Raw genomic sequence first — 12,057 nt, 5'->3', positions numbered from 1 at the left:
TCGTGTGATAAGAGTCGAGAGGCGTACCTTGCTAGCTTTGGCTGAACGAGGGATGACAACGCAAGTATGATCGGCCGAGGTCACCGACGAAGTCAACGGGGCCGAGGCCGATTGGCGCTACCTCATAGTAAAGTATCTGCGCGACCCCTCCGGCAGCCATGAGAGGAGCACGCGTTTCCAGGCTCGGTGTTATTTGATTTATCAAAATGAGCTGTATCGAAAGGGTTCGGACGACTTATTGCTCCTATGTCCCAGCGCCGGAGACATCAAGGTTATCATGACCGAATCCCACGAGGGGATTTGCGGTGCTCACCAGTCTGGCGTCAAGATGAGGTGGTTGGTTCGAAGGCACGGCTATTACTGGCCGACCATCTTAAAAGATTGCATAGAGTATGCGAAAGGGTGTATCAAATGCCAGATCTACGGCCCCATACAAAGGGTACCGGCCGAAACCCTCCACCCGGTTACCAAACCATGGCCGTTCAGGGGTTGGGCCGTGGATATCATCGGCAAAATCTATCCGGCCGCGTCCAACCAACACGCATGGATTTTGGTGGCAACCGACTATTTTACTAAGTGGGTCGAGGCGGAGTCCTATCGGTTGATTTCTAGCGCACAGGTGGTCAAATTCTTTGAGAAACACATCGTCCACAGGTTCGGTATACCTGAAACTATCACGGCCGACAACGGCCCAGTTTTCGCATCGGCCGAAACCCGGGAGTACACCGAAAAAATGGAGATCAAGTTGGTTCACTCAACACCTTACTACCCCTAGTCTAACGGACAGGCCGAGGCGAGCAACAAGGTAATCAAGGGCATCCTTAAGAAGATGATTGAGGAAAAACCAAGGGCATGGCACGACTTACTCCCTGAAGCCCTTTGGGCTTACCGAGTCACAAACCGATCGGCCACGGGCACATCTCCTTATGCCTTAACCTACGGTCATGACGCCATCGTTCCGATGGAGTTAAAGGTTCGGTCTCTCCGTGTGGCCGAGCAGCCTGGTGAAGAAAGGAAGGACTACGCGCAAGCTATGGCTCAGGAGTCAGAAGACTTGGAGCAGTCCAGACTCGATGCTTATAACCTAATGCAGGCGCAGAAGCAAATCGCGGCAAGGGCCTATAACAGAAAGGTCAAGCAAAAGACTTTCGCCGAAGGCGACTTGGTGTGGCAAGCCGTGCTTCCTATTGGGACTAAGGACCCTCGGTTCGGCAAAGTCTCACCTAATTGGGAGGGGCCGTTTGTTATCAAATGGATCCTGGGCCGAGGCGCATTCCAGTTGAGGGATAGGGATGGAGAATGGCATAACCTACCAATAAACGGCCAATATTTAAAGAAGTATACCCCGTCATTATGGGAGACGGCCGAGAATGAATTATGAGGCTCTTACGACTGGAAGTAAACAACACGACGAAGATAAAAGACATGGCATGCTTTTAGACAGAAGGAAAGAGGAATCATACTTCATTTATTTTATTTTATTTTTTAAAAAGGGGGTCACGTTCACAAAGGAGCGGCCAGGTCATGGCCGATTACAACATATAGATATACATAAGAAAAGATTACATCCTAAATCTACGAACGTCAGCTTCGTGGTCCCCTCGCTGGACAGGCAGACATTTCTTCCTGAGACTAGGGGCGGCACTCAGGACACGGGTGTGACCAGGCGAACCCAGGGCCGTCATTCCGGCCAAGGGAAGGGGCAGCACTCCGGACACGAGTACGACCAGGCGAACCCGGGGCCGTCATTCCGGCCAGGGGAAGGGGCGTCACTCTGGACATGGGTGCAACCCGGGTGCCCAGCAGAATGAACACGGCCGCGGCCACGTTGGAATCATCGTATCAGACCCTCCCATCTTCATCGATTGTATTGCAATTTCTCCTCAGCCTCATAGGGAGGGAGGTCATCTTCCTCCAGGGCTGGGTAGGAATCTCGGCCACGTTTTGGTTCTGGCTCACGTCGACTTTCCAAGGCGAAAGACAATTGGTGGACAGTTGGTGGCTCGCACGAATCGAAAGCACGATGACGTGTCGGAAGCCCAGAGACCGTTGTTTCATTTGACGAGGCGAAGCGACGCCTCGCGTAAGCCTGGGTAATGATGGCCTGCACGACGTGCTTGGGCATTAAATGCACTCAGGCATTAAATGCGCCGACTGTCCTGCGTATTTAAAACACCAGTTGTCAATCATTTCAGAAGGAATGCAAAGGGTCCATCCCCTGGAATCCATTCGGCCCCTATGCATGCCAAGACCGAAGAATCCGGGGATGTGGGGGCAATGTTTGTGCCTAATAAATCACAGCCGGAAAGAGCCCCTTTTTCTCGGCCCTAGCATTTGCTCGTAAGGCTAAAATGCGGCTTTTCGCCAAGATGTTTGGCCTTCCTGAATCAGAAGAAAAAAATTGCTAAGGCATGATCACCTCGGCCTCGATTATAGGCAGAGACCGAGGCCGAACAAAATCACGGCCAAAGGTATTAAAGTCAAATCATCACGTGACAGCAGGGTCCCATGCTTCATTTAATGAAGTAATGCCTTTGTTTATTGCAGCAAACCCACTGGCCACGAATAAGCATTTAATGCACGAGGGAAGGTGGGAAGTGACTGAAGTCAGGGTTTGGTGATAAGAATCGGAGTGATTAGACGCAAACATTCTCACAAGGATTCTCACAGCTTGAGAGGTTAGGTTCCCAGCTATCAGAGCAATAAATGCGTCCCCACGGCCAGAAACGCAGAACCCACGATCAGGGCGGCGGCCGAGATTTACCAAGATTCATGGGGTCACACCACCATGCTTCACGATCCCAAATGTCGATTAGACTACCCACTTGCTCTAATCAGGCTCCACCATGCAGATTTTCAGCCTCGATTACTCCTCCAAGCGCTCCTCCTATAAATACCAAGTTCGAGCTACATTCAAAGGGTTCAAACACCAAATAAAAGCCTCCCACGGAGCAAATTATATTTTCCTGTAATGCACTTTCAATATCTTTACTTGCTTTCCTAGGAGTAGTGTTAGATTGTAAGGAAAATCCGTTCATCAATATATCATACGACTCTTGATTTTCAAGGCGCCGGAGCACCATCCTTGTTGTTCGTTCACTCACCCCATATATCACATGACCGTCGCTCCCTGAGCAGCGCGCCGGAGCACCGCCCAAAACCACCACCAACACCATCACTCAACGGCATTGTAGTTCAGGCCGTGAACCTAACAGCCGAGACCAGTTCCTCTCTCATTCACCCCATATATCATACGACCGTCGTTTCCTGAGCAACGCGCCGGAGCAACGCCCAAAATCCACCATCAACACCACCATTAAACGGCCTTGAACCTGACGGCCGAGATCAGTTCCTCTCTCGGCCACAATCGTTTGATTAGGAGTCGAACTCAAACAGGCGCACCACTTAACCATTTTCATCCACATCACCATATTGACGCACGGTAGACCGTGCTGGCACGCCCTCACACAACCGCACCGCATCCAAAAGCAGGAAGCCACGTGTTAACGCACATCCCCTCGGCCCGGAACCCAGGCGTGAGATTTGCGCAGCCAACAATGGGTTTTTTATGTAATCAAAATGTTATTTTATTATTTTAAATACATTTTTTTTGTTAGTAGGTGGGTCCCACAGTAGACACGTCAGCATTTAACGATTGACCACACAGTGAACTTAACGGAAGGATGAAATTGGACGATGTTGCAAACGTAAGGGTGTACATTGATAAAATTGATACCCTAAGGTCCATATTGAGAATCACCCCAAACCTACAGGATGTCTTTTGTCATTTGACCTATATTTTTTTAAGTGGGTTTTGGGTTTTTTTATTGAAATTGTTGCGGGTTGGGTTTTCACTATTTCAGACCACACTATTGGGCCTATAACTCAATCTCCCTCTGTTTTACAAAGCAATGTTCATGATTCACTAAACAAATAATAATGGAATGTTTTACAAAGAATTCCAGTAAAATTTTAAGAAATAGGTTATGGCTTAAAAAATAATAATAATAGGCCAATTCTTTTCTTTCCATTTGTATTCAATAGATAATGGAAAGTTGCTAGCTAAGGGGTATATACAAAATGGAGAGGAGAAAACCAATATTATTAAGGGCTAACATCAAAGACCCCTTAAGGTTTGGGATCATTCTCAATATGCGCTCCCGAGTTTCAATTTCATCAATTTACACTATATTGTTTTCAAATTTGACCAATTTAAGCTTTCCGTAAAGTTGACTGTCAGAAAATCCGTTAAGTGATGATGTGTCTTTTATATGGCCCACTTTTTTTGCTTAGTTGAAAGAAAATATTAATAAAATAATATTTAGAAATTTTAAATTGAATATATAAATTTTTTTTAAAGTAAAAATAAAACTAACCCCTCTCCCTGATCTGCCTCCGTCCCTCCCCGCCCCACCACTTCCCCACCCTCCCTACACCTCCACTATCACCTCAACCCAACCACCCTACCCACTAGTGGCTCGCGCCCTCTCTCTCCCTTCTCCCTCTCCCTCCTCTTCTGATTCCCACTAGTACTGGACTTTAGTGATGAAGTCGTCTTGCTTTATGTACAGATGGTGATAAGTTCACATTTCCGTTTGTGCTAAGCGCTTGCCCCAAGGTTGTTGCTTTTTGTGATGGGGTTCAGCTCCATAGAGCACTTGTTAAGATGGGTCAAGGAAGATGCATTTATTGAGAATTCTTGATCCATTTCTATGCTGAATGTGAGGAGTTGGATTATAGCCTAAAGGTGTTCGATGGAATGGCTAAGGTTAATATCAAATTGATGGGTTTCTCGTGTATGAAATTTGATACTAGTTTCTTATGATTTTTCCATGATTGCTTTGCAAACTGCATCCTCAATAAGAAATCCAAATCAATTATGTAATCAGACCCCACATCTAGAAAGAGACAGAAAGAAAGAAGAATTGAGAAATTCTTTTGTTCCCTTAGAGATTGTAGAAAGGAGATAGAAAAGAGGAAGAATTAGGAATTCGTCTGTTCCCTTAGAGATTGTGGAAAGGAGAGAGAAAAGAGGAAGAATTGGGAAATTCTTTTGTTCCCCTAGAGATTGGAGAAAAGGGATAGAAGAGAATGAGAAATGAGAAATTCTTTATTCCCGGAGATAAGAAACTGAGAAGAGAATTGGGACAAACCCAAGTGAGGATTGTTTGATTTAAGATTTTATTGTTCTCCAAAGAAGTAGGATTTAAGAGTCAAGAATATGGTGTCTGCCGCGCAAATCTCACGGCCTGGAGTTCCGGGCCGAGGGGATGTGCGTTAACACGCGGTTTCCTGCTTTTTGGTGCGGTGCGGTTGTGCGCGGGCGTGCCAGCATGGTCTACCGTGCGTCGATGTGTTGATGAGTGTTGGATGGATAAGTGGTGCGCCTGTTTGATCTGTCTTCCTAGTCAAACGATTGTAGCCGATAGAGGAACTGGTCTCGGCTGTTAGGTTCACGGCCTGAACTACAAGGTCGTTGAGTGATGGTGTTGGTGGTGGGTTTTGGGCGGTGCTCCGGCGCGCTGCTCAGGGAGCGACGGTCGTGTGATATATGGGATGAGTGAACGAACAACAAGGATGGTGCTCCGGCGCCTTGAAAATCAAGGGTCGTATGATATATTGATGAATGGATTTTCCTTACAATCTACCACTACTCCTAGGAAAGCAAGTAAAGATATTGAAAGTGCATTACAGGAAAAAATAAGTTGCTCCGTGGGAGGCTTTGTTTTGGTGTTGAACCCTTTGAATGTAGCTCGAGTCTTGTATTTATAGGAAGAGTCCCTGGATGAGTAATCGATGCTGAATTTACGCATAGTGGAGTGTCCAATCGACATTTGGGATCGTGAAGCTCAGAACCCACGATCAAGAGCAGCGGCCAGAAGCTCAGAACCCACGATCAAGAGCGGCGGCCGAGATTCACCGGGATTTCTGGGGTCACACCACCATACTTCACGATCCCAAATGTCGATTGGACTGCCCACTTGCTCCAATCAGGCTCCACCATGCAGATTTTTAGCCTCGATTACTCCTCTAGAGACTCTTCCTATAAATACAAGACTCGAGCTACATTCAAAGGGTTCAACACCAAAACAAAGCTTCCCACGGAGCAACTAATTTTTTCCTGTAATGCATTTTCAATATCTTTACTTGCTTTCCTAGGAGTAGTGTTAGATTGTAAGGAAAATCCATTCATCAATATATCATACGACCCTTGATTTTCAAGGCGCCGGAGCACCATCCTTGTTGTTCGTTCACTCACCCCATATATCACATGACCGTCGCTCCCTGAGCAGCGCGCCGGAGCACCGCCCAAAACCACCACCAACACCATCACTCAACGGCCTTGTAGTTCAGGCCGTGAACCTAACAGCCGAGACCAGTTCCTCTCTCGGCTACAATCGTTTGATTAGGAAGACGAGTTCAAATAGGCGCACCACTTATCCATCCAACACTCATCAACACATCGACGCACGGTAGACCGTGCTGGCACGCCCGCGCACAACTGCACTGCACCCAAAAGCAGGAAACCGCGTGTTAACGCATATCCCCTCGGCCCGGAACTCCAGGCCGTGAGATTTGCGCGGCAGACACGAGGCCTGCGAGTATGGCGGCTCAGATAGAAGTGGTATCTCCGAGGCTTGCGATTATTGTGGCTCGGATAGAAGTGGTGTCTCTGAGGCCTGCGAGTATTGCGGCTCGGATAGAAGTGGTATTTCCGAGGCCTGCGAGTATTGCGGCTCAGATAGAAGTGGTATTTATTAGGCCTGCGAGTATTGCGGCTCAGATTGAAGAGTTATCTCTGAGACCTGCGAGCATTGCGGCTCGGATTGAAGAGTTATCTCTGAGACCTGCGAGCATTGCGGCTCGGATAGAAGCGGTATCTCCGAGGCCTGCGAGTATTGCGGCTCGAGGGGACTTGGCGTCTCCGAGGCCTGCGAGTAATAGTTCTGAATGTTGTTAGCAGGAAGATTTATTCGATTTATTGAGGCCTAAGGCCAGAATGATTTGATGCTTGATTTCTAGATTTATTTCGATATATGCTGGCAGTTGGGTTATATATATAAATATATGTGCTTGTTTTACAGGTGGTAATTTTGGGAAATGTTCAATTTACAAGGGAGACTCTGTCGAATTTTCAGCAGAAGTCGCACTTGTTTTTCATTGAATTTAGTTAGGAGGGCAATTTGGTCTATTATTCCCGGCAACTGCCAGGTGTCGGACACGTTAGGGTTCGACTCGGATTCCAAATTGGAATTTGGGTCGGGTCCTGTCAACTTGTGTGGATTGTGTGCTTGCAATAATTTCACAATACCATCCACTTCTCTCTCTCTCTCTCTCTCTCTCTCTCTCTCTCTCTCTCTCTCTCTCTCTCTCTCTCTCTTATCCTCCCCTCATGTCATTGCCGAGATTCATCCACTTGGAGCCATTTACGGCGGCAGAGATCTAATTGAATTGGCAGTTAGGTTCATCAAAGTGGTCGTCGGATGCGGCGGAGATCGCTGACGTACTGGGTTTTAGATTCGAGTAGGAGACCGAGACATTGATGACCAGACTTAACCTGTTGGACTTGATCCACGAGTTCACCAGGTCACCACTCTTGAGATCAACTTTCAATGGAGCTCAAATCACTGACACGTGTTGACACCATGGAGTTCGCTACCAATGGACTTCAGATTTGGGTGATGAGGAAGGCGAGGTAGCCACCAATGGACTTCTGTAGGTTGGGGTTTTTGGACAGTGGCTCCACGAGTTAGATGTTGGGTTTAGGATTGATGGTTGGGTGGGGTGGTGAATGCACTCGATGTTTTCTGGGTTTTGTGGGTGGAGAGGAGGGGTTGGGAGGGAGGGAGATGAGGTGGCGGCGCTGGTGTGGTTTGATTTTAGGGTTAATTACAGTTTAGTACCTTGTGATTACACCTTTAAGACATGTTAGTCCCTATTTTTTCAATTTTTACAATAACAATATAGTTCCACCGTTAGGTTTCCGTTATACCTCTCCGTTATTTGACTGCGTGGTGAGTCCCACATTTAAAAAAAAAAAATTATATTGATTAAACTATGAATAAAATATTTAAAAAACCAAAATAATTATATATATATGTATCTCTCTCTCTCTCTCTCTCTCTCTCTCTCTCTCTCTCTCTCTCCGATTTCTTCTTCCCCATTCTCCCATGACCACCACCTGCAAGCTCCAAACCCCAAACCCATCTTACAGCCACCCTCCATCGCAACCTGCAACCACAGCCCCTGCCATCCCACGCAAATTCTTCCCCCTTTCTTCCCCAGAACCCCAGACCCGATTTCCTCCTCCTGATGTTTTCTCACCCTTCACCCCAACCCGCAACCACAGCCCCCAAACCCAAAACCCCTGATTTCTTCTCCCCCTTGCTCCTCTTGGTTTTTCTGTAAATAACTTGAGTTGGGTTTATGAAGATGGGGCTATTGAGCTAGGTTTTGGGTCCTATTGGGTTGACAGGGGTGTTAATGATGTCTGGGTTTTGGCGGTGAAAACTAAGGATAGGATTTAAGTGAAAAGCAGGTTTTTTTGTTGAAGGTCTGAGGACTTTTGGGCTGATTGTTGTCCATGGATTTTAAAAAGAAACTGAGAAAAATGCAAAACCAAGAAAGAAATAGAAATGAGGTGCCGAGAGAGAGAGAGAGAGAGAGAGAGAGAGAGAGAGAGATTGTTGTCCATGGATTTTCAGAAGAAACTGAGAAAAATGCAAAATCAAGAAAGAAACGAAAATGAGGTGCTGAGAGAGAGAGAGAGAGAGAGAGAGATATATATATATATATATATATATATATATATATATATATTTCAGTTTTTTAATATTTTATTTGTATTAAAATTTAAAAAAAGAAAAGACATGTGGGACCCATAATGCCACACAGGCAACTAACGAAGAAATCTGATAGAAACGTAATGGGGGAACCACATTGTAACAAATTTAAAAGACCGGAGTATGTTATTGTAAACATTGAAAAGATAAGGACTAACATGTCTTAAGGGTGTAACCACAAGGTACTAAACTGTAATTCACCGTTGATTTTATGAGTGGGCTGCCATGGGTGGGTGTTGAGAGAAGGTTGCAACAGGGGGAGGGTGGGTTCTAGGTTAGATTTTCTTCTTCTTCAATTTTATAATATTTTTAGTTTTTTTTATATATTTTTAATTGGTTTGTAATATTTTAATCAATTTAAGTTTTAAAAAATGGGTCCCACTTACACCACATCAACAACTAACGGAAATTCTAACAGCGAGGCTAACATCAGAACCAGATTGCAAAAAATTAAAAATCTTAAAGTATTTAATTGTTAAAATTAAGAGTGTATGGGCAAGGATGTCTTAAGATTAAAATTTCAAGGTATTAAACTGAAATTAACCCTAAAAAATAAAATGAAAATACTATTTCTCTCTCCTCGTCACATTTTCTTCGTACCATTTTTTTCTCTCGCCCCCTCTCATCTGGTCCCTGCTTATTTTTCTCTTCTTCTCCAACGTTTTTATTTATTTATCATACTTCTTCTCCAACTTAAACCAGAAAAAGATGGGCATGAGAAATGTTATAACTGTGTAAATCTGAGATGAAATGTTATAACTGTGTAAATCTGTGTAAACCAGTAAGGCTGAGGAATGTCGATGGAGAGGGCAATTAGGGGCGCTGACAAGAGATGAAATGGGACTCATCCTTGAGCAGGTTCAATGTTGAGATTGATGTTTTATAAGCCATCCCTTTTATTAGAGCGGAAGGAGTGTCGGTGGTTTTGGAAGGAAATTGTTTAGGATATGAAGGCTTCTGCAAGGATGGCCAATGGCCAATGTGTGTTTTAGTAATTTTTCAAGGGTTGAAGCTCTGTCTATTTGAGGACAATGATGTCCCCTTTGACTCCAGTTTGATTTAACTATATGCAAAAATAATTTAGTTTAGTTCATAAAATTTTATTTTAGAAATCCTTTTTTTAAATTAAAAAAAAATTGATGAAGAGGGGGCTAAGGGCAGTTCTAGCAGCCCCCTAGGGCTGGGGGGGGGGGGGGGGGGGGAAGAGTCCAAAACCAAGTTCCAGCAACAAAGGCTGGCCCGGGCAGGAGGTGGGGTCCACGAGCCTGGGCTGGCCTGAAGGCAGGGGGAGCCCGAGCTCCAGTCCGAAGGCAAGGCTGACATCAGCGTGCTACAGTGCTGCATTCTGGGCTCTCTGCCAAGTGTCGCGTTCTGGGCTCTCTGATCATAATTTTTCCTCCAATCCAACGGCAGCCAATTTTTGTGCAATAAAAATATGAAAAAAAATCAAAATTATTTTTAAAAAATACCCAAAAATTCTGAATTTGGTTTGTTGGCACTAAAACTGAACAGATAGAGATGAGTGCAACTTACAAGTGGTGAGGACGATCTAGCAGATCGATTGAATGATAGATACAGATTCTTCTTGTCCTTGGATGCAGATCCTGAATAGAAGAGAGTTGAGACTCGTGAGGTCTATGGAACCGGTGTGGAACCAGCCTAAGACCCTCCGATGCCAAAGTAAGTTTGTTTCTAAGAGTTCTTGCTGTTGACCATATAAAAGTATAAAAGTCAAGCTGAAAAGTCTTACCCCTGTATTGTAGTGAAGGGGTCTATTTATAGAGGGCATTTTGTATGCTCTTGGTACTCATTTTCGATGTGGGACTCGTGGGAGGGCCCTATGAGGTTGACACGAGTCCTTAGATATGTCGGGCGGGTGCTTCGAGGTTGATTCTGCAGAATCGGTAAGGGATACCGATTGTAGGCTGTGTTGGGCCTGTAGCGATCTTTTGCTGCTTTGAGACAATATCATCGGTAGCCGATGCTGATTGTTCGGAGCCTTGGGCACTTGGGGAGTTTCTATGATCCACATGTTAATGGATGAGTGGAGGATCAGATATGGTACAAACAGTCTATCATTCAATCGATCTGCTAGATCGTCCTCACCACTTGTAAGTTGCACTCATCTCTATCTGTTCAGTTTTAGTGCCAACAGATTGGCGTCGTTTGTGGGAAGCGATACAAAACACTATGTCGTTCTCCTTCACGAGTGCTCTCGGCACCTTTTTGAGCCATGCCCTCGGTACCTCCTACAATCAGCCTTGCATCATTCGGCGCGTGCGATGTCTTCACATCGCTCCAAATGATTAGGCATCTGCCATCGGCCCTCGGCACCCTTGCATCATTCGGCGCGTGCAATGTCTTCACATCCCCCCGATGATTCGGCATCTGCCTTCGGCCTTCGGCACCCCTGCATCATTCGGCGCGTGCGATGTCTTCACATCCCTCCAATGATTCGGCATATGCATTCGGCCCTCCGCACCCTTGCATCATTCGGCGCGTGCGATGTCTTCACATCCCCCCGATGATTTGGCATCTGCCTTCGGCCTTCGGCACCCCTGCATCATTCGGCGCGTGCGATGTCTTCACATCCCCCCAATGATTCGGCATCTGCCTTCGGCCTTCGGCACCCCTGCATCATTCGGCGCGTGCGATGTCTTCACATCCCCCCAATGATTTGGCATCTGCCTTCGGCCTTCGGCACCCCTGCATCATTTGGCGCGTGCGATGTCTTCACATCCCCCTAATAATTCAGCATCTGCCTTCGGCCTTCGGCACCCCTGTATCATTCGGCGCGTGCGATGTCTTCACATCCCCCCAATGATTCGGCATCTGCCTTCGGCCTTTGGCACCCCTGCATCATTCGGCGCGTGCGATGTCTTCACATCCCCCCAATGATTAGACAACTGCCTTCGGCCTTTTCTCAAAGCCATGCCGAACGGCACCTTCCAGGAGACACTTCTCCCTTTCGGCGCCATCAGCCTTCGGCCACCAGCCTTCAGCCATCAGCCTTCGGCCATCAGCCTTCGGCCATCGGCATCAACCATCAGCCTTCGACCATCGGCATCGGCCATCAGCCTTCGGCCTTCGGCGCCATCCGCATTCGGCATCGGCCATCAGCTATTAGCCATGCCGAACGGCATCTTTCAGGAGACACTACTCCAGCGCCCTTTCCTCAAAGCCATGCCGAATGGCACCTTCCAGTAGACACTTC

At 46.4% G+C, this 12,057-nt stretch overlaps 1 protein-coding gene across 1 annotated transcript; it reads left to right on the top strand.

The window, feature by feature from the left end:
• Nucleotides 1-829: 829 nt before the first annotated feature.
• LOC148293921 (uncharacterized) lies at nucleotides 830-1,381 on the top strand. The gene has a single exon (XM_088254650.1). It carries the CDS (start codon nucleotides 830-832, stop codon nucleotides 1,379-1,381), a length of 552 nt encoding a protein of 183 aa, XP_088110776.1.
• Nucleotides 1,382-12,057: the final 10,676 nt, after the last annotated feature.

The sequence above is a fragment of the Prunus avium genome, chromosome 6 (genome assembly GCF_965620075.1).
Source record: "Prunus avium chromosome 6, drPruAviu1.hap1.1, whole genome shotgun sequence".
In the NCBI taxonomy this organism is placed as follows: domain Eukaryota; kingdom Viridiplantae; phylum Streptophyta; class Magnoliopsida; order Rosales; family Rosaceae; genus Prunus; species Prunus avium.
This window is presented reverse-complemented; position numbering and strand designations above follow the sequence as displayed.

What these genes read in the sequence shown, in the direction of transcription:
- LOC148293921 (XM_088254650.1), top strand. Translation starts at nt 830, where the DNA reads ATGATTGAGGAAAAACCAAGGGCATGGCACGACTTACTCCCTGAAGCC.